General features: G+C 48.5%; 2 protein-coding genes across 17 annotated transcripts in view; both read left to right on the forward strand.

Annotated features, from left to right (window-relative positions):
- Mphosph9 (M-phase phosphoprotein 9) overlaps window positions 1–5,166 on the forward strand; it is a 70,612-nt gene extending 65,446 nt beyond the window's left edge. For 9 of the 10 annotated variants that reach the window (XM_063271174.1, XM_039089226.2, XM_039089233.2 and 6 more), the window contains exon 23: window positions 871–5,166. In XM_063271174.1, the coding sequence (XP_063127244.1) occupies window positions 871–972 (102 nt within the window). In that variant the 3' untranslated portion in view covers window positions 973–5,166. The remainder of the gene's footprint in view (window positions 1–870) is intronic. The other variant, NM_001170554.1, reaches the window with a different exon arrangement.
- A 1,345-nt stretch (window positions 5,167–6,511) lies between these two features.
- Window positions 6,512–21,405, forward strand: part of Pitpnm2 (phosphatidylinositol transfer protein, membrane-associated 2) — a 131,648-nt gene continuing 116,754 nt past the window's right edge. For 5 of the 7 annotated variants that reach the window (XM_039089445.2, XM_039089453.2, XM_063271306.1 and 2 more), the window contains exon 1: window positions 6,512–6,650. The gene's annotated coding sequence lies outside the window, so the exon portion shown is untranslated. The remainder of the gene's footprint in view (window positions 6,651–21,405) is intronic. The other 2 variants (XM_039089447.2, XM_063271304.1) reach the window with 1 other exon arrangement.

Genomic DNA, 21,405 nt, shown 5'->3' on the forward strand with positions numbered 1-21,405 from the left:
TATTTGAAACCTTCCACACTAGGTTTTTCCTTCTAAAAAGGATGTGCATATATGCCAGAGAAACAGGGAAGAAGACGGTGGTCCTTCTCTTTGGTCACCTGTGTTTTACAGCAGACATTCGATTGTCTTGTTAAAATTGTTAAACACAGCAAGCTTTATTTCAGGATACCTTGAGTCCATATGAAATATGTTATCTAGAAGGGTAAATATATAGTCCAGGGGTCATTAGCTGCATTTCCTCCTCATTAATTAGTTGTTGAATCCTTTTTCCTGAAGTCTCCGATAACTTTTTAAAGGAACTTTTGTCAGGTTACTTGGGATGCGTGTCATGACTACAGCCACATCCAGTGCTCACGCTTCTCTGGTGATTGGTGAAGAGCACCTTTAGGCTCTGCACGTACGGTCTCAGATCGTTACCCCTCTCATGGCCACACTGCTGTGCAGAATTCCCATATGGCAAGAATGCCAGTCAGATAGAGGATACTTAAATTGCCCTGCTTATTTGGAAGGGCTGAGAAGCCAATCCATTGTTCAGTTTGAGAAGAATGATGGCCAGGCAGTGGTGGCTCATGACTTTTATCCCACCATTCTGGAGGCAGAGACAGGTGGATTGCTGTGATTTTGAGGCCTGCCTGGTCTACAGAGCTAGTTCTAGGACAGCCAAGGCCACACAGAGAAGCCTTGTCTCAAAAAATAAACAAACAAATGAATAAAAATAAAAGACTTGTGTAGAAAGTAAAATCTGCCCTTTTTATGTGTATACTTGCTCTCATGCTGCACCCTAACGGTCCGTAGATGGCGGCTGTCGAGTATAGACCCAGAGGATTTGATGTGGAGTCTCATTACCCCTTTCCCATTACTCTTACCTAGGAGGCCTTGGAAGATCGTTTGGAAAAGATCAATCGTGAACTGGGTTCAGTTCGAATGACACTCAAGAAGTTTCATGTTTTGCGAAGCTCTGCAAATCTCTGAGACTGGTAGCCATTAAACTTGAGACATTTTTGTTTGCACTAATGTACAATTATGCACTCGGAAAAGGCAAGCTCTTTTCTACTGTTTATAAGCCTTCAAACAGTAGTTTTACAATCATGCTATTCTTACACCTGCTATTTTATACTTAAAATGGCCACATATTTTCAAGATATTTTTGTTATGCTCAGGAACCTCTTGTATATTTTACTATTTAAAAAGCATTATTTTTAAATAGCCTATGTGTCCAATTTCTATCAACAATACGGAAATGTAAATGGGGAGGCAGCTTGTTTCTAAAGAAATAGTGTTATCCTTTTACAATGAACTTTGCACACTGATTTTATAAACTTGTTCTACATTGTAAATATAATTCATTTTTAAAATAAATGCTTAGTAGCTTCCATAAGGATAGACTAATATGCTAAATATTTAAAATATTATAGTACAGTTTGCATTTAGGCTCTGTAGAAGTTTTTAAGACAAGATAACACAATTCCTATGTGAAAAACATCCCTGAAGTGAGTAGTAGAATAACTGGGCTGGCAAGAAGGCTCAGCAGGTGAAAGGGCTTGCCGCCAAGCCTGAAGACCAGTTCAAGGTCCAGGACCCACATGTCACAGAGAAAGAGATGACTCCCACAGGTCGTCTTCTACATCCATGCCGGCATATCCACATCCTCTCCCACCCCAGTAAGTAAATGATAAAAAATAAATTAGTAGTCCTCGAGTGTTGGAGAGTTTAAAACTATGGAAATATAACTTCTTTCTCTAAAACAGTTCTGTTTGTGAGGGAAGAAAATGACTAGAGATGGAAGGCGGCAGGGAGAGCTGGAGTTTTCTGCCCGTCATCCATGCTTTATGCTGTGGCTTGCCTTGGACTGCTTCAGGGTAACTCCCGTTTCCATTAAACATTAAGCTTTAGCTCCCAAAGTCATCGTCGAAACATTTCACCCTCTTAACCTTACCTTACACACCACCCCACCCTTGCCAAAGAGAAAACACTTCATAATAGCTACTGTAAGAACTATTGGTCTGTACTCAGAGCTCTCTACTCTACTGATAATGGCCAGGGGATGTGTCCTGACAGAGCTAGCGTGTTTCCCAGGGCCTTGCAGCAGACTGTAGCCCATCACCTGACTGGCATTCCCTAACTCTCTCTAAGAGCACTGTGTGGGCAGGAGAAGCTGTTCTGCTCTTGGAGCAGCAAGTATCCTGTCTGTGTTGGGACTGTTGGTGATGTCTGGGCTGCTCGCCCACTCACTTTCTGGTGACCAGTCCGAACCCAGCACCCACGTATTTGTACTCAGAATCTGCGGACAGACTCATCTGAGCTCTCACAGTTGGTTTCCAGGGCCAGGGCTCAGGCTTCTGATTTTGGTTTGCCTCTGAGTTCTTTCTCTATAATGAGAGTAGTTACAACGAACCAAGGCATCCTAGCAACCCACTTGCGGTGTATATGTCTCAGCAGGGTTTCGGATGGTCTTTGAACACTTTCTCACCAAAGCTTCACCTTGGGGCTTATTCAGCTTGGGACTCTCAGACAGGAGGGGACCCTTGGGGTAATACCTAATCTTTGAGCTCATCTTCTGTAACCAATGAAGACTTAATCAGGATTCCTTATCATTAGAAGCAAGTGCCTTTATTCTTGATTTTTCTTTCAGCCTTTAAAAAGTTATGTTGCAGTCAAAAGGCTCCTTTTAAGCAAGCTCCTGTGTGGCTTGTGACTAGAGCTTATAAAGGGATTGCCCTCCCATGTGACTTACAGAGCTAACAAGCTGAGGGTAATGTACAGGCAGTGACAGAGTGCTCGCCACGTGTATGAGGGCGCGTGCCTTGGCACCAACACACAAGACCGCCCGAAGAAGCTACCAGTGCTCTTGTCTGTCTCATTGTTCCCTCCTTTCATTGTGTAGTCAACTGCATTCTTAAGACGAAATTGTCACTTCAGATGAGGTGGTAGCTTTATCTTGCCAAGGAGTTATCTTCTTAGGTGCCTATAATTGGCTTATTCCAAAAAAAGGCATTGAGCGCCATCAAAACATCTTCTGTGCTTCTCAGAAAGCATATGCTTCAGTTTCTAAAGTGTGTAATAGATTTAAACTATCAATTACTTATTTGAAACAAATTTTATTCGTTTCTTCTTCATAGCTATAAAGAAAGACACCACGGAGAATTCTTGCAGTGCCCTCTCCCCTGAGTAATGCATATCTTATGAACACTCAGCTAAAAAGTAGCTCAGCCTAAAAGTGGGCAGGGTAGCTGTCTTAGAGAGCATCTGTCACCCAAGAGAGGCAAACTGTTTCTATGCTGGGATGTACTGCAGCTAGTAAAAAAATAAAAGCCTCCGTGAGCCTGCAGTTTCGGGAAGTGCCTTTTAACGTGATCATAGAAAGTGAACTCTCCAGCTGTGGAGATCTGTCCCTCCCTCCGTACAAAGCCAGTCTGCAAGAGCGGAGCTGGAAGGGACGGCTCCAGGTGAAGCATTAGCTTAGTTATAGCTAATGCACTGCTGAGAGAGAAGAGAGGTTTGGAGCCTGGCAAACCTGGGCCGCACCCTGCCTCAGGCCCCCTTTCCTCAGTTTAAAGACCCAAGAATAGGAGATTCCTTTCAGTTCAAATAGGCCAGTGTGAATTAAGTGTTCTCCAAACAGATTAAGATTCAGATTAATCAATTACAGGGATGTTGAAATAGTGATTTTTCAAAATGATTTATTACTTTTTATGTGCACTGGTGTTTTGCCTGCATGTATTATCTGTGTGAGGGCGTCAGATCCCTGGAACTGGAGTTACAGGCAGGTGTGAGCTGCCATGTGGGTGCTTGGAATTGAACCTGGGTCCTCAGGAAGAAGGGCTAGTGCTCTCAACCACTAAACCATCTTTTTGCCCCTTGATTCCTTTTTTAAAGGCATACTAGGGACACACACATGTTAGACAACTCCACCACTGAGCTACATTCCCAGTGATTTCTTTCTTTTCTTTTTTTTTTTTTTTTCTTTCTTTTTTCCAGAGCTGAGGACTGAACCCAGGGCCTTGTGCTTTCTAGGCAAGCCCTCTACCACTGAGCTAAATCCCCAACCCCCAGTGATTTCTTTTTAAAGTTGTTGATTTCTTACAATCGCTACATTGGGCTGTCATTTGTGTTGGGTGGTCTATGTTATCTTTGCTCTTTGCTAAAATCACGGGTTTTCTTGGATTTTAAATGAGCATCCATGGTATGCTATTTATTTATTGAATGACTGAAAAGTATAAAAAGTTAACCTATCAAATGTAAATTCAGAAAGAATTTTAATCTTAATGGGTGAATGGGATTTATTGAGTATAAATATTGGCTTCTTTCCATTATCGTTTATTGTTAGCTTAACTAAAGTAACTTTTCTTTCAAAGGTCCCATGATTAGACCCCTAAAAGCCATGGGCCAGCTGCAAGAGGTGCCTGCCACTGAGTGTCAGACATAAATATGGATTTACAGACATGACTAGTGTCACCCTTTTAACCTAGGAAAGCTTTGCCAAATGCTGCTTGTCTTTTGAACCCCGCATTCAAATATGTAGTAAAACCAGGTATCCTCATCCTAAGTGTCACATGACCCAAGAACAGTTTTCACTCATTTTAAATGTGCAACTTTGTGCTGTAAGTCTTTACGAACCTTAAAGTGAGTGAGAGACAGGGTCCTTTGGAAGTCACATTCGTCAGTGGATCATGCACACTTTTGTATGTTACAAATCTGATTAAATCCCTGCCAGAAATTATTTCCTGCCCTGCCAAGAGCAACATGGAGAAGTTCGATACCTTGTTAGACTAGTCCAGTGTTCTTAGGACCTCACTAAAAGCTTTTCCCCCCCATCTGGCTTGCCCTTTATTTCACCTGAGACCTCAGACACATGAGGAATCAAGCCATAACTTTGCGTCTGCTGATCATTCCCTACCATGCCTTCACTATGACTACAGATTTCAAAGATAATTGTTTTACTTACATTGTACACTTGAACTGTAACAGGGACCCATAATGTGAAAAACAGTCATTGCTTCATATTGTGCTGCTGATGGAAAGACGAAGTGCTTGCCGTGGTTTCGTTTTTTTGTTTTTGTTTCTTCTTCAGTCTTTCATAAACTGAAGTTGTAAGCTCTGTGAGAGCAGGGACCATATCATCCTCCACCTTGCATTTAGGCACTCAATAAATATTCGTGGATATGACCTTTTGTGGTATCTGTGAGTTTATTCATACTGTCTGTGAGAGCTGGTTTTTAATGATGATCTTCAAGTCCCAGGAGCTGCATGGTTTGGTTAACAGTCTCGAGAATACTAAAATTAACACAGGAGCTAAATTCCAAGCAACCATTGGAATAGAGCCTCAACCTGGAGGGGTGTGGGTGTGTGTGTGTGTAAATGTTTCTAAATGCACCTTAGGGCACCTTTTGGTGAGTTCACAGTGGGAGTATCTAATGAACAACTTCACTAGTCTGGGTGTGGGCATCATATCCTGTGAACTGCCCTTCCTAGTCTGCGGTCACCATTGTGCCCGAGGAGATGAACACCCGGTGTGGTCCTCTGCTCCCTGACCTTGTCTGGATATTGTCTTGGGGGCAGTGTTCAGTGACCCACCGAGCTTGTCTCTCTTGTCCACATGGGAATCATCACTGCGTGTTAGGTTTGCACTTCTTAGTTCCATGGCTTCAAATTTTAACAAACAGGGCTGTCACTGTACAACACACACACACACAAAACCCCTTAGCTTTTTCTTTGAGCCTCACCAAGGACTACCTTGGTCTTTCAATGTGGCAAATGGAGCGTTCTATGGGAGAGGAGCATCAAGATTCTGGACCTGATTCTGCTCTCTGGAAGGTGGGGACCTGAGCTGCACACCCTTGTCAGGCCGCCACTACTGATCACTGCTGCTGATGGCCAACAGGCGGGTTTTTTTTTTTTTTTTTTTTTTTTTTTTTTTTTTAACTTTTTCCCGCCTGGAGTCTTTTGCAAAGGACTCGACGGCTGAAGGCTAAGACCTCAGGTTTCCACAAGGACCCAGCACGGGGCCTGCCCCAGTATTCCCAGCGCCCTGTGGCTCTCGCCACTTCTTGTTCCTTAAGTGTGTCGCCTGTCTCTTGAGGAGTTGAATCAAAACCAAAATCCCCGAAGCCACCACCAGCTCCCGGGTCCCCCTCCCCGAGCGCGGTCGCCCCTCGCCCTCCCGCGCGCGGGCTCGGCGGTGCGGGGCCAGAGTCGGAGCGGCTCTTCCGGCGCAGGCGGCGGCCCGGCTCCTCCGCGACGCGCCCCCGCCGCTCCCCCGCGCGGCCTGAGGAGGCGCCGCCCGCCGCCGCCGCGACTGAGGGAATGCGAGCCGGGCCGGCGCGCGCGGGAGGCAGCGGCCGCTGAGGCGCGTGGGGGCACGGCGGCGCCGCGGCTCAGAGCGCTCCAGCCGGCCCGGCCCGCGTCCCCTCAGCCCGCGCTCACAGAGGCCACAGCGGCCGGCGGTCCGAGTCGCGCGCCAGCACGTGCGCTGCCGCCGACGGCCCGGAGCATGCCCGCCGCCGTCCGGACGCTCGCGCGGGGCCAGCTGGCGGCGGGGGCGCGCGGGTCCACGGGGTGCAGCCGGCCCGGCCGGGGCCGTGGGGCCCGCGCTGCCCGGGACGCGGCGTGAGGCGGCGGCCAAGGAGCCCGGAGCGCGGCCCGCCGAGCGGGTGAGTGAGCGAGCGGGAGGGCGGACGGGCGGGAGGACGGCAGCCCTTCCGGGGCCGGGGGAGCCCGCAGTGCCGGGCAACGGTGCGCGCGGCCTGCTGTCCGGCTGTCGGGCCCTCGGGACTCCGCGTGGAAGAACCGTGTGCGGCGCGGGATCCCCGCCCCGGGTATCGCCTAGTGACCATCCCCTCCCCGTTCGGACTAAGAATGCTGAGTGCTAAATTCCTCGGTTGTGGAGGACTCCCCTTCCCCTCCCCCAGGGACAAGTGTCACAGCAGGTCAAGGGGCAGGTGTGTGTGTGCAGTGCAGGGTTTGTCCCAGGAGACCCCCCACTCTCCGGAGCTGGCAGGAAGTGCTGGGTAGAGCTATGGTCTGGGTTTCTTCTGCATCCGTACAGGAGGACATCCCTGCAGTCTTGCCAGACTGGGTGGGCACTGGGGCCTAAGGATGGGGTGTGGCCCCTTTCCATCCCAAAAGCTCCCTTTTCAGATGTCCTGAGAGATCCTAGATGCTTAGTGTCGGGTGGGGTGGCGACTTCTTCTTCCACGGACCCCACGTTCTTTTCTATCGGCGGAAAGACTGATGGGGGGAGCTAGCCGGAGGGAAACTTAAATGCCCCCTTCCCCCAATGTATACAACTACATCTCCCCCATTCTAAATGCGCATCCCAAGTAAAAATCGTGGACTAATGCCATTTGAAGGCAAGGCCTCTAGCTTTATGCCCCTTTAAAGTAGCTTTCTTGCCGCTGCCTGAAATCCCAGGATTCCTTCCTTGATTCCCCCTCTTTATCTCCGAAACTCTTAGGCCTACCTGCCTCCCAAAACTGGATTCTTCAAGAGACCATAACTAATCATCGTCCTTTGTTTACGACCAGTTTCTCACCTCTGCCCCAACGGATAGGGTAGCCCCTCCCTCAAGAAGTAAATGTATGGCAGCTACCTCCCAGCTCTGGGCTCCTGTCTCTGCTTTGAACCCCCTACAGCACTTTTACTATCAGTGTGGCTCTTACTGCTGTCCGCCTTATAGGTACTTATGTGCCTAGCTTATCTCCCGGGCTGCCTGGTCTGCTCCCAGGTGGAGTTCCATTCACATGAGGCCTCCCACTGTGGTCAGCCCCACTGTGTGCAGCAGAATTTCTTCTGACACTTGCCTCCCTGACCTTTCCTTGTTTGGTTCCTGGACTGCTGTGAACAAATCCTTTTCTCTTGTAAAGAAACCGTGTTTGGGGGTTGTAATAGATACCCAGACCACTCCCACTGCAGAGAAACGCAAGGACTTGGAAGGGCTGCTCTCAGAGGGAGAGGGAGTGACTTTGCCAAATGACTGGGACAGCACATTCCCTGCTGTGGAGATGACCAAGGCCTGGCTGTAGGTCGATTCCCCAGGTGGTGAATGTTGCATGGGCAGCTAGCTTTCTCTTCCCTTCCCTTCTGTGCCTGTGAATACTTGAGAGGCTTAGGGTTAGAGAATGGGAGTTGAGGAGTCCAGAGGTCTGGATTCCGTGTTTGCCTTTCCCTAAACTTGCTATGCGAATTAAAGAGTCGAGTGGCTTTTCTTGGTCTTGGTTGTTTCTTATGGAATCTAAAATTCCCTGTTTATTCTAGCCGTCTCCCTTCTGATGTGTCATTCGTCACACTCTTAAGTTCCAGTCCTCTAGGTTCCCTTGAGCTTTTCCCAGTCTCCTCAAGCCTTTTCACCTCTTCCCTGCAGGAGACTGAGCTAGTCTGCCTGGCCTTGGCTGGAGGAGGTTGATTCCCTTCCCTCCATCTTTGAGCTGGCCTAATCTGGAGTTACCAGGTGAAAGAAGGCTTCTGTTTCTACATGCCTCCCTGCTAGACCGTAACTTTGCAGATGGCCAGGGCTAAATCCCATTTCTCTGTCCCCAGTGCTTCACATCCAGTAGGCATGTGGGGAAACGCTGTCTAGACAGTGTGAGAGACAACCAAGAGCCCTCCCCTGGTTATAGTTCGTATTGGCCCCCTTCTCTGTCGCGCTGCCTTCTTCCCTATCCAGAGGCCTGTTTACTACCAGGCAGATTTCCTAAACAGCCCATCCGGCTGAGGCTTCCCAGCTTAATCTTTAAGAAGAGCCAGTAATGAAGTATGTGGAGTTATTTGTAGCGATTAGCAGAGAAAGCATCTGTTGCTTCAAGATCGCTGGCTTGTTGCTTTGGGAAGAGCCCAGGAACTATGTGCTCCTGCACCCGAGGGCAGCCATTTGCCACCAACAAGAGAGACTGATGTTGATGACCAGGAAGACCACCCCAAGGGGGCCATCGGGCACCTGCAGATCAGATCTCAGCTCCGCACAGGAGAGATCAATCCTTTGCACACAGTCACCCCCAAACTGCTTTGCCCCTCTGCCTCTAGGCCCCAACAACTAGGTGGTCTTTGCCCAGCGTCTCCTCAGGTCATGTGACTGATGGTGATTAAGCCTCTACTGGATATCCAGGGATGTTTTCAAATAGAGCCAGGAGAGATACTGTTCCGATTTGTTCTAAAACCTCATCTCAGGTCAACCCGTCGTCGGTTGACAGCTTCAAGACTCCATATGGGAAAAATGTTTGTGGTTCCTTTTAAAAGGTTTATTTAAATTACTTTGCAAGTATGGGTGTTTTGCCTGTAGGCATATCCGTACACCGTATGTATGCCTAGTGGCCACAGAGGCCAGAAAGAGTGTTGGATCCCCTGGAACTGGAGTTACAGAGGGTTGCAGGTGCTGGGAATTGAACCTGGGTCCTCTGGAAAAGAAGCCAATGCTTTAATTGCTAAGCTGTCTCTCCAGTTCCAGTGGGCTTTTCGTTTGCTTTTTTCTTCTTTTTTCTTTAAAATGTAGAGACAGGCACACTTTGTCTTTTCTGGGAAACTAGGCTGCTTTTTCTGTGATAACAAGAAGGAAAGTGGGTGAGGCATCTGTGTATTGTTTATGTCCTCTGAACTACAGTGTCACACACACACACACACACACACACACACACACACACACACACACACACACTGCACACAGTACCTGCTGTTGTCCCTGAACCTCTCATTTTTCCAGAGAAAGATCATTTGATTTAGTCAGACTCTGTTGGGATCTATACCACCTTTTTCTGCTTTAATACCACACACTGGTTTTGGTTTTGGTTTTGGTTTTGGTTTTCCTACTGGTATGAGCCATTGCACTGGCATGATCTATATATTCGATGTGAGCCATCACAATGAGTTTCTCTACAACAGTGGGCAGATGTGAATTGGATATGGTGAGTAGCATTTCACTTGATGCTTATGTGGACTCAGTGTGGTTTGAAGAAAGTCCCAAAGGGATGGTGTTCCAGGGATGTTATATTTGGAGAATTGTTTTTTTAAGAGATGAAAGATTTATTTTGGCTTATAGTTTAAAGGATTCATTCCATTCTAGGAGGAAATGTATGTGGTGGGCCAGGAAATGGAGGGTTAGGTAGGGTTTTGATCAGCCATAACATGTGTAGGGTTTTGTTTACACTCTACAGAAGTTACTATGGCCCTGTCAGAGCAGGATTTCTGGGCCAGGAAGTGAGAAATTGCTCTGAAACCTGATGGGGAGGCTAGTGGAAATTTCATCTGACAATGCTGGTGGTGGGTTGGGGACGGCTGTTAGGAATGAGAGGCAGGGATGTCCCAAGGCCACACTACTAGCCTGGAGCCAAGGTCCCTGTTTGCCAGTGAGTCTTCTTCATGCCTTTGAGTCAGCCAGTGGCAGCACTTTGTCTGCTAATGAGTATAAGGTGCTGACTTCCTTAGGCCCAGCCCAGCAAACACTGGGACAGACCTCTGCTAAACCTTTATGGTGTGGACACAGAGAGCTATGAGGAGGGGCAAGGCTGACGTTTGCTGAAATTACTCATAGCCACAGTTGCCCTTGCCAGAGGACAAAATGGAAGTTAACCAGCAGCAGGCAGGGATCCGGTAACAATCAAAACCCCAAGCTACAACCTTGGAGAAATGACAGCATTGACAAATTAGTGCCACAGCACAGGCTCTTTAATGAAGTTCTGCCTGCTCCACACAGCATTCCTCCAGAGTGACCTCCCTCTGCCACCCCATCTCCAAATTGTGGAGAAAGAACAAGGAATCATGGGTACAGCACAGCAGGGGAAACCCAGAGGCTGATTCTGAACTCCAGGCCGAAGCTCTTGCTCCCTATTGGATGTTCTGACCATCTGCAGGCATGGAAGCAGCTGGCCCTGTAGAGTGAACACTACTGAAGAGTAAAATCTGCCATGCCTCATGCTTACCTGGACAGTTGAGTTGTCCTATTCAAAGTATTTTTGTTGTCCAAAGTCACACTGGACCCTAAACTGGGGGACATTGAGCCTTTTCTTAGGAGAATATGAGGTTCCTGGGAGTATCTGTTTGTGACCTTTTCATCAATTAATGGACACATTAACTTTTTTTTTTTTTTTTTTTTGGTTCTTTTTTTCGGAGCTGGGGACCGAACCCCGAACCCAGGGCCTTGTGCTTCCTAGGTAAGCGCTCTACCACTGAGCTAAATCCCCAGCCCCCACATTAACTTATTTAATGTGTATTTCTATATCTTGCTTAAGATATATTGTTTGGTTCGCTGACATTCAACTCACTGCAGCTCAGGCCTGAAGGAGCTCATCTGACACACATTTTCTTTGCATGTCATAACCTGTGCTCGGGGACTCCAGACAGCGCTTCAGCACTGTGCTGGGGGCATTTTGAACAACAAAATCAGCAAAACTCACAGACATGCAAAGCAATGTGGCGCTGAACCAACCACAGAAGGGCACATGTTTACATTATGAGAGCGGAAACAGTGGGCCATCACCTTGTTCCTCCTCAGTGGGAAACCCATACATCAGGCAAAACACATTTGCCATCTGCAGAAGTTAGTAAATGACCTTGAAGACATTTGGAACCTTGATTAGGAATTACAAGTAGATCTATCTTTCTCTTTAAAAAACAAAATAATTTTTACTTATGTTTATATGTGTTTGTGTGAACATATGCCACGTGCGTGCTGTGCCTGAGGAGGCCAGAAGTGGGCACTGGGAGCAGAGTTACAAGTAGTTTTGAGCCAACAGGACACTGTAACTTTCATTTTTTTAAAATCTCATTTTTAATGATGGGTTTTTAAATGCTTTGACCTCTCTTGTAGCCCACCACCCACCAGAGGTGGTGGAAAGGAAAGGACGTGGGGGAAAGTGGACCTGTTTAGAAGGGTTCTTTGGCGCGACTCCCATCCGTGTTCTCAGGAAGTTCAGTTCACTGGTTAGCAGGCGGCGGCAGCAGCTCGGTCCACTCATACACATCTCCCACTCACACCAGCGGTCCAGTCTCAGTAGAGTTGGGTTAGCAACAGTGGTGACGTGACCTAGCAGGGTAGCCAGGCCTCAGCCTCAGCCTCCGCTCAAGTCAGCAGGAGGGAACAACAGGAGCACCAGGAGAAGTTCATGGCTGTGCCTCTCTCGGGGAAGCAAAGATCAGCGAAGACGTGAAACCCACAAGCATTGCACAGCTAGCTGTACCAGCAAGCCATGCTCTGTCTCCTCACTCTGTGGAGTCCTATTTCAACCCTCCAGACATCACGTGTCCCCTACGTGTCTTATTTCAGTATGGGTCTTGCCTTGGCACAGGTCCTTGTAAGCGGCTACAAACTGCAGCCCACCACCAGAAGCTTTTTGGTTCATTTCTCTCTATGGAGTCCAGACCAATGCAGTTCAAGTATGCAATGTAAGGTGGACCAAGACATGTGTGTCATTAGCAAAGCATCTTTCATCTTGTCTCCTTTCACGTCTTTTAGCAGAACATCCTCTCCCCTGTGTCTGCCTTAGCCTTTCACACCTGCGTCCACTCTAACGGAACGTTCCTTCACATATTTGCCCCAGCAAGACACCATCCAACCGACTTCCCAGAGAACCCTCAAGTTTCCACTTCAGGACACTGCTGTTGAGAATCTAACCCAGGTCTTCTGAGACATCTCTCCAGCTTGAGGAGTAGGTCTTAGTGACTAGATACATTTGCAAGTATGGAATCCCCCAATAGTGGTGGCCCTGACATCTGGACATCTATCCACTTCAGGGAGTCTTGCTACTATATAGCTTGTGCTTGGCGAATGAAGGTTAGGAGGTCCGATACCTGGCTGGTGTGCTTGTTATCATAGATGCTGAAGAAGGGAGACCAATCTGTCGTCCTCCTTCCTGTAGCCTTCTTGCAGAAGCTCCCATTTTCTGTTGGACAGAGCCTACTTCCCTTCTCCGAAAGCAGGGAGGGGCCAGGTGCTCACACGTGGGATACCAGCAGTCCAGCCCCGGCCTGTGACAGACTGGCCCTTGTTACAAGCTGCTGAGGGCACACTCTCATCCTCCTAAAGCAGTGGTTTTTCCAAGGAGGTGTTCAGGCCAAACTAGAGCTTCCACATCTCAGACTCACAGCAGAATCTTCCCAAAGATGCTGCGGATTCCTATTAAAAGTTCATGAGACTCAGATCACTCCTGCTCCTAACCCACAGGGCTCCAGATCACTCTAACTCCTTCCCCCCAGGTTTGCTTTAAGCGCGGCTCCTGGCAAGAACCTTCCTTGCCTGGGTCTGCCCAGGCTGTTCCTCTTTCCTGGTGCTTTCCTCCGAGGATTGGGTGTCAGGTCCTAGTCCCCTGAGGAGGACTCAAGGGAACTTGGGTGTCCTGTCAGAAGTGGGTATTGAGTGTAACTGGGTGGACATTCCTGTGTCCTTCAAGAGGAATAGCTCCCCTTGGCCCAGGGGTAGGGCTGCCCCATGGTCAGGACTATGCTTATCTCTCCTGTGGACGAGCACACACTTCCTTTCCTCTGCCCAAGGTTATAATTGCTTTTCTTGCCACTTTGTAAGAACCGACTCTTGTGGTTTTTTTTTTTTTTTTTCAATGAGGAAGAAAAAGCAAAAAAAAATTTTTTTTCTTTTGCAATTAGACTTTTTCTCACTTGGATAATCACACTGAAAAAAAAGCATTTTAGTCTTTTGAAAACCGCACATCATCGAGGCTGGCGGTGTGGAAGGTGGGGAGGCACCTTCATTCCATCAGCGGGGCTGGCCAGACACGCAGGCGACTCGGTGGGCTACAGCACAAGGAAACAATGATTTCACATTTATTTGGGGTTTGCTCTTTGCAGCATATTTCAATTAGTTCGTCAGTGTTGTGCATCTGACAGGCCAAACGTTTATTGTGGTTGGACCATCTGGGAGGTGGGAGGCCCACAGTCTTCCCCTGTGGCAGTCAGTAACTACCAGTCTAAGGAAATGTGTTTGACGTGTTTAAGAACCCAACACTAAAACACCATTAATAACAAAAGCCTCTAGAGTTCCGAAAACACTCTCCCTTGCCCAGCCATCCATCGGACATGCATCAGCTAAGCCTGAATGTTCCCCCGTGCTTGACATTTTCCAATACAATGAAGCAAAGTCCTGAAGTAGCTCGTTTAATTGCCCCGGAGCACGATTTGTATTAAGGTATCGAGGAGCTTGCTAATATATGCTGAGGCGCCACAGAGCCTGAGCACTGACTGCTGGGGTAGCGAGGGATGTGTGTCACGGATTCCCGCCAGTAGCGAGCGAGCTCCTAGCCCATACGGCAGCGACTGAGAGATTGATGTCAGTTCCCAGCCGTGGGTGACTCACAGAAGCATCGTGAGTTCATGGTTAATGACCGCTGACCAATGCTGCTCGTCCTGCGTTCCTCGTGTAGCAGCAGAGAGTCACGTTTCCTGACTTCACTTGCTCTTTCCATGTCACCTTGGTTGTTCCCACCCGACCAGTGCTTTCCTGAAGAATGTTCTACCTGACTTTCCAGAGGGAGTCCAGGGGAGCGGAAGAATCTAGAGTCAAATAAATAGGAAAGCCAGAAGGAGTACTGGGAAAATACAAGGATTTGACCTGACCTTTCCACAAAGAGCAATGGCATTCCGTGTCCTAGAAGCCCTAGGATTATGGGGCTGGGCACAGGACTATGGAGTGGGATTAGCACTCAAGGGCTGAACTACAAGTCCTCTCATACAATCTGAGATGCCACATTTGCTAGAGGCTGTGCTGGTGGCCTGGCCTGGTGTGAGTCCATGCTGGTAGCATCCGGACCATAGCCCGCCAGGTGACTCTGGGCTCTAGATTTCCTGCCATGAGGCTGTTCTTCTTTCTCCTGGGAGCCCAACCACAAGGACCCCAGATCTGTCCCCTCTCTTGCCGCACACACTGAGGAGCTGTAGCTTGTCTGTCTTGGGGTCACCAGTGCCTGGCAGAGTGGCTTGAGGCTGATTTGGTGTTCTGGGCCTATCTGGGAAGCTGAGGTAAGGAACCACGTGCCGCTTGCCTACCTTTATGTGATGCCTCAGCCCCTGGTACTGTGCTTGATTCAAAACTGCCACAAGTCCTAAGGACAGCGTGAGGGACTGAGTTCACCACTGGGTAGTTATTCGTGCTTTGCCCCTGCTGTTTCCCAGATGGGAACCCTGTGACTTGAAGAGGCCATGATCTCAATCCCAGCACTCCATATGTTAGCCATTGGCTCAGACTCCAGATAGAAGGAGGTCCCCATTTCTCGTGTACCTGTTCTTCTTGAGTCATGCTCTGCAAGTGACCGGACGGCGGGGTATGCCGCTACTGCTTTTAATCTGTCGGTGTTCTCCTATCTGCTTGTGTCTAAGCAGAACGGCGAAGTTCGAGTTTGTGTGTGTTGCCTCTTTTCTGTTCTGTTCTGTTTTGTTGTTCTCCAAGAGGGAAATAGAATTCCTCTTCTGTTTGTTCTGAAGCTTTTTGCTTTCCAGAAAGAAGCCAGAGGGCTTTGGAGCCTGACAGCAGATTCTCAGAGAGAGGATCACATGCACTGGGATCCTCTCTGTTCATGGAGTTTTGAGGCCAATCTGGATCCTCTAGGCTTGCATCACTGGAGGTCAGTGGGGTACAGAGGTGTAGGTTTCTCGGAGATTCGTTAATTGGGAGTACGTGGAGTTTTTTCCTATCCTAAAGAGAAAACATAGTAGGCTAAGGGGTTCTGGTATGTGACCTCCTTTCTACTGGGGTAAGGTGGGACTTTGTAAGAGTTCTGAGTGATGTGGGGATTGCTCAGGTGGGGAGGGCATACCTCTGGAGCCAGGGTCCTCAATTCCATCATTCTCCTGCGCTTGTCTAGTCTTCTTGGTTTCTTTCAACCGTGGAAGCACAGATGTTGTGATGATGGTAGTGGGAAGCCAGCCAGGAGAGGAGGAGGCTGGACCTGGCTCCTTAGAGGCTACTGAGCCAAGGAACTCAAGGGTCTCTGGCTGCTGAAACAGAAGGTGATGAGGAACTGTGGACTCAGGTCCTATCTTGTTAGTTTTTTGTCACCTCGACACAAACTAGAGTCATTTCAGAAGAGAGAATCTAAATCGGGGCATTACCTCCTTCAGGCTGATAGTCAAGTCTTGGAGGAGGCATTTTCTTGATTGGTTTGGAAGGGCCAGCTTGCCATGAGCAGTGCCATTCCTGGGCAGGTGGTCCTGGTGTATATAAGAAAGCTAGCAGAGAAAGTCAGAAGGAACAAGCCCGTAAGTAGCATTCTTCCAGAGCCCTTGCTTCAGTTCCTGCCTCCAGGTTCCTGCTTGAATTTCTGGCCTGAATTTTCTTCATGATGGAAGCTGTAAGTGGAAATAAAACCTTTCCTCCCTGACTTGGTCAGGGTTCTGTTGCTGTGAAGAGCAGTAGATCAAGGCAACTATTACAAGAGAAAGCCTTTTTGGAACTTGGTTACAGTTTCAGAGGTTCAGTCCACTGCCATCACCGCAAGGCATGTAGGGAGGAGCTGGAGCAGAGGCTGAGAGCTACATCCGGATCCCTAGAAGCCCACTTCCAGAGACACACTTCCTCCAACAAGGCCACACCTCCTAATCCTTCTAATCCTTTCAAACAGTGCTGTTTCCCGGTAGCTAAGCACTCAAATATGAGCAAGCCCATGGGGGTGATACTTATTCAAACCACCAGACACCCCACGTTGCTTTTGGTTGTGGTATTTATCACAGCAACAGAAAGAAAACTGGGACAGGCCCCTTAGGCAGGAGTTGGGTGTTTCCCTGGACGCCCAGGCAGTGTGTTTGGAGAGCAGAACCTTAGGGTGCAGATACTCTATTGAGGCTTCAATGACCATTTGAAGTCATACTTGTATGGCTGGCCTCGTGGTTTAGCTCCTGGGGCCTAAGTGTCCAGTCAGATAGGATAAGCTGATATATTATTTTTGGAGTTCCGAGAGTCCCTAGGCTGGTTCAAAACTTGGAGTAGAGTCCTAGGGTGTCAGGACTGGGCCTAGCTGTTCTCCCAGATTATAGATTTCCAGCTTCCTCCTTTCCCCCCCTGGACCTTGACAGAGCACTTGAAAACCCAGGATCCCAGCCTTGGGACACAGAGAAGGTGGAGTGAAGGCAGGGGCATGTAGAGCTCAAGAGAGGGGCTGGGAAGAAAACAGAAGAGAGGCAGTAGGGGAAACTTCCACACAAAGGAAAGTATGGCAGTGCGAGGGTGTCCTCTTTTTAACTCAGATGTGCTGTATAGCCACAGTCTCCTTGGGCTTGGTTAGCACTGTGGTCCTGACACAAGATCTTTCTGAGATTGTACCTATTCACATTCCCTTATTCAGGGAGTGGGCAGACCCACGGGTGTACACCCCTGCTGCTGTTCACAGCCTGCAGGGATCCTCACAATCCCTCCCCATCGGAAGGTTAACGTGGGAGGCAGTGCTCTTGGGTGGGGTAGCCCAGTGAGACTGTCCTCAGTGGTGCATCTTTTTGTGAGTTGTCACGCAGCAGGTGTGACAACTCTGCCTGGCAGACTTCTCACTGGTGGAGCAGCCTTTGAATCATTCATGATCTTGTAAATAACCCCAGTGGTTGCATTAGTTCACCAAGCTTGGCTGTGTGGAACCCTTCCATTGGCGACCTCTCTGTGGGGGGAGAATAGATGCCTCATCTCTACCCTTCTCCAGGGAAGGTCATGTGATGAAGCATGGCGGCTGGCATTCAGGTTGTGGGAAAACTAGACATTTTGGAATTATACAACTGGTAACGTTTAGTACATCCATCCTCTTTCTCATTCCAGAACACTCTACCCCTTTAAAAGGGGGGGGACCCCATACCTATTGGCAGCCCCCATTCTTCTCCCGGCAACAACGAATGGGCTCTTTGTTTCCCTAGGCACCTGCTCTAGATGTCTTCTGTAAACAGAATGTGTGACCTTCTGTGTCTGGCTTCTTCTTCTTCTTTTTTTTTTTTTTTAAGATTTATTTATTTATTTCATGTATGTGAGTACACTGTAGCTGTCTTCAGACACACCAGAAGAGGGCATCAGATCCCATCACGGATGGTTGTGAGGCACCATGTGGTTGCTGGGAATTGAACTCAGGACCTCTGGAAGAGCAGTCGGTGCTCTTAACCGCTGAGCCATCTCTCCAGCCCTGCGTCTGGCTTCTTTGTCACTCAGCATCATATTTTCAGCGCCCCACCAGGCTGTACAGATGTCGGTGCCTCAGTCCCTTTTCCCTGTGACAGAATACACACAGTATAAAATCCATCACTCTGATCATTTTAGGTGTACAGTTTAACAGCCGTAAGAACACTCTGGTGGCTGTGCAGCCATCCCCACCATCCGTCCACACAAGTCTCTCACCTTCCCGTGCTGAGACTCTGTTCCCACTAAACAGTCCCTCACCCTCCTCCCCGGGCCCTGGCAACTCTTCCCCTACTTCCTGCCTTTTTGGATTTGAGGCTATAGGGACGTCATATTGGTGGCATCAGCCTTATAGTACATACCAGAATTGCCTGCTTTTGTCGGGGTGAACAACACTGTATAGACAGGCCACATGTTGTTCGGATGTTTCTGGGTCAGTGAGACTTTGGCTTGTTTTACTTCTAGTTGAAAAGTGAGCAGGGTAGTGGCTCACCCGAGAGCCAGAAGCAAATAGATCTCTGAGTTCAACACCAGCCTGGTTTGCAGAGCAAGTCCAGGACAGCCAGGCTCTCACGGAGAAACTGTCTTGAAAAACAAACAAACAAAACCCCAAAACAACAACCAAAAGGAAAAAAAAAAATCATACTTGGCCAGGAAGCGGGAGCTAGAGGTGGAGCGGCCTTTGCTAATCACGCCTCTCTGTACCTTGGCTTCTGTTTCCATCTCCAGGGATGCTGGACAGGAGTGGTCCGTGAGGGTGGCTCTGCATGTGCACTGTCATCCTGATGGAGTATGACAGGTTTTTATGTCACAGGTATGAAGGTTGGCAGGTCTCATCAGAGCATTCTGAAGGGTCTCACCTGCCATGTGGACCTATGAAGGTTCCTTCCCATCCTGATCATCCGGAGCAAGGCTCGGAAGGAGGCAGGCATCTTGGTTCTCAGTGGCCTGAGTTTTTACTGACTCCCGGCAGGTGATGGTAGGGAACACAGGGGACACATGTTCCCTGGGTCCTTGTCCGCTGGTGCTCAGGAAAGGTAGCCAAGAGAATGACCTGACATCACTAGCCCGGGGGAACCGAGTGGGAGCAGGAAGTCGGTCTGGAATTCACATAGTCACACTTGCTTTCATTGCCCTAATTAACTATCCAGGCGCCTGAGGAACAAGCAACTTGGGAAGTCCATTACCAGTGGCCAGTGAGGCCAGTTGTGTTTCCCATTCACGATTAAGGATATTAATGATTAACCCAGACCACGAAGAATGGCTGGTTGTATTCTTCTACTGGAGAATTTCAAGGCCGTTTATAGATTTGCCATAGCATAGTCATGCTAGGACCTCATGTTAAGAGATCACACAGAAGAGGAAAGGGAGGGCAGCTCTGTCCAAGGTCACACAGATGGAGTGGCAGGTTGAGACTGAGGGAGGAGGCATCCAAGAGAGAGGGGCAAGTGGCCCCTTTCTTTAGTCCTAGCTTAAATTTCTATTTATTTTCCTGGTTTTAAAAACTTTCAGGGGGTTGGGGATTTAGCTCAGTGGTAGAGCACTTGCCTAGGAAGCGCAAGGCCCTGGGTTCGGTCCCCAGCTCCAAAAAAAAGAACAAAAAAACAAAACAAAACAAAAAAACTTTCAGGGCTGGAGAGAGAGAGAGAGAGAGAGAGAGAGAGAGAGAGAGAGCGAGCTTGGTGGTTAAGAACTCTCCCTGCTCCTGCAGAGGACCTCAGTTCAATTCTCAGCACTACCACTGCCTATATAACTCCTGATCCAGGAGGACCAGCCACCTCTGGCCTCTTTGGACAGCTACACTCACGCGCACGTACCCACCCACATACATTCACACAACTAAATCGTTAAAAAATTCCAAAGTAATATACGTTCACGGTAAATTCACAAAGATAATCGAAAAGTCAGATAGTTTTACAGTCCGTCAGAAGATGAAATGTGTGGCCACAGGATGGATATGTGATATACAGAACCATGCAGATTAAACTTGAGGTCATTATGTTAACTGAAGCACGCGAGTCACAGAAAGTACTTCAGGATCCCACTGAGGCACACGTACGGAGAGACGCCAGGCTCAGGGCACCAGAGGGAGCGGTGGTTGCGGGTGGGGGTGGGGTAGTGGTTATAGGGAGGTGTGTTTGTGACAGGCAGAAGGCTTCGATGACATGGGACTGAAGTCTGTAACGTACATGTGAAAATCTGAGGGGACAGAGCCAAGGTGAAGTATTCTCACTTTGAGGATGTTTCTCAGCCACCTTTAAAAGGCTTTAAATGGGGCTTAGGGAGATGACTCAGCCGTTAAGAGCACTGGTTGCTCTTCCTGAGGACCCAGGTTCGATTCCCAGGACAAGGTGACTTATAGACACCTGCAGCTCTAGTCCTAGGGGATTAGATACCCCCCTTCTAGCTCTGAGGGCACCAGGCACGCACAGACATACATTTAGGCAAAACACCCATATATATGAAATAAAATTAAAACTAATTAAGTAATGGCTTTAAATAATCAAGTAGCTTTAGAATACATAAATGAAAAGTGGTATTTCCTGGCTGTGAACATCAAAACAAAACAAAACAACAACAACAACAAGAAGAAACTCACTGCCACAACCTTCCCTTTCCCTCAGTGATGAGGACGGAGCTAACCATGCTAGGCAATGTAGCACTAAGCTTTCTACCCATCCCTGTTTGTTTTCTAGTGACACACGAAGCAGTTGGTTTGCCGCTGTGGTACTGCCGCTGGCAAAGGTTCTGTCCAAATCTCTCTCTCTCACCTGTGGGCTCTCCTGGAACAGGTTAAGCTTGGTACCTGTGTGTGATGAGCTTCCACACGTGGAAATGTCCAACCACAGGGGTCTCTAGGCTAGTCCACCACCACAACACACCCTCTCTCAGTCCTGCCAAGCGTGGCACCCTGTGCTTTTTTTTTTTTTTTTTTTGAGCTAGGGACCGAACCCAGGGCCTTGTGCTTGCTAGGCAAGCGCTCTACCACTGAGCCAAATCCCCAACCCCACCGTGTGCTTTTTGTGTCATTTGCTCCGTGCCACACCTCCCTTTACCACACACAGTTGCTGCTGAAGTCAGCCTGTTGTAGAGAAAAGAATGCTGAGGGGAAGGCAGTGTCCTCAGGGTCCCTGCCTCCTGGTCTCAAATGGTGGCTACCCCACGCTGAGCTCTGCACTGACCTACTGTTGTGGGCACCTTACCACCTTCAGTACCCATTTTGGGGTTGAACAAGTCTGGGGTTACCTACTAAGTAGCCTGTTGGGTGGGCTTCCTTATCTGCCTGGAGTTTTGTGTGAACCGTGTTGAGGAGAAGCCTGTTACTGGAG

The sequence above is a fragment of the Rattus norvegicus genome, chromosome 12 (assembly GCF_036323735.1).
Source record: "Rattus norvegicus strain BN/NHsdMcwi chromosome 12, GRCr8, whole genome shotgun sequence".
Classification (NCBI taxonomy): domain Eukaryota; kingdom Metazoa; phylum Chordata; class Mammalia; order Rodentia; family Muridae; genus Rattus; species Rattus norvegicus.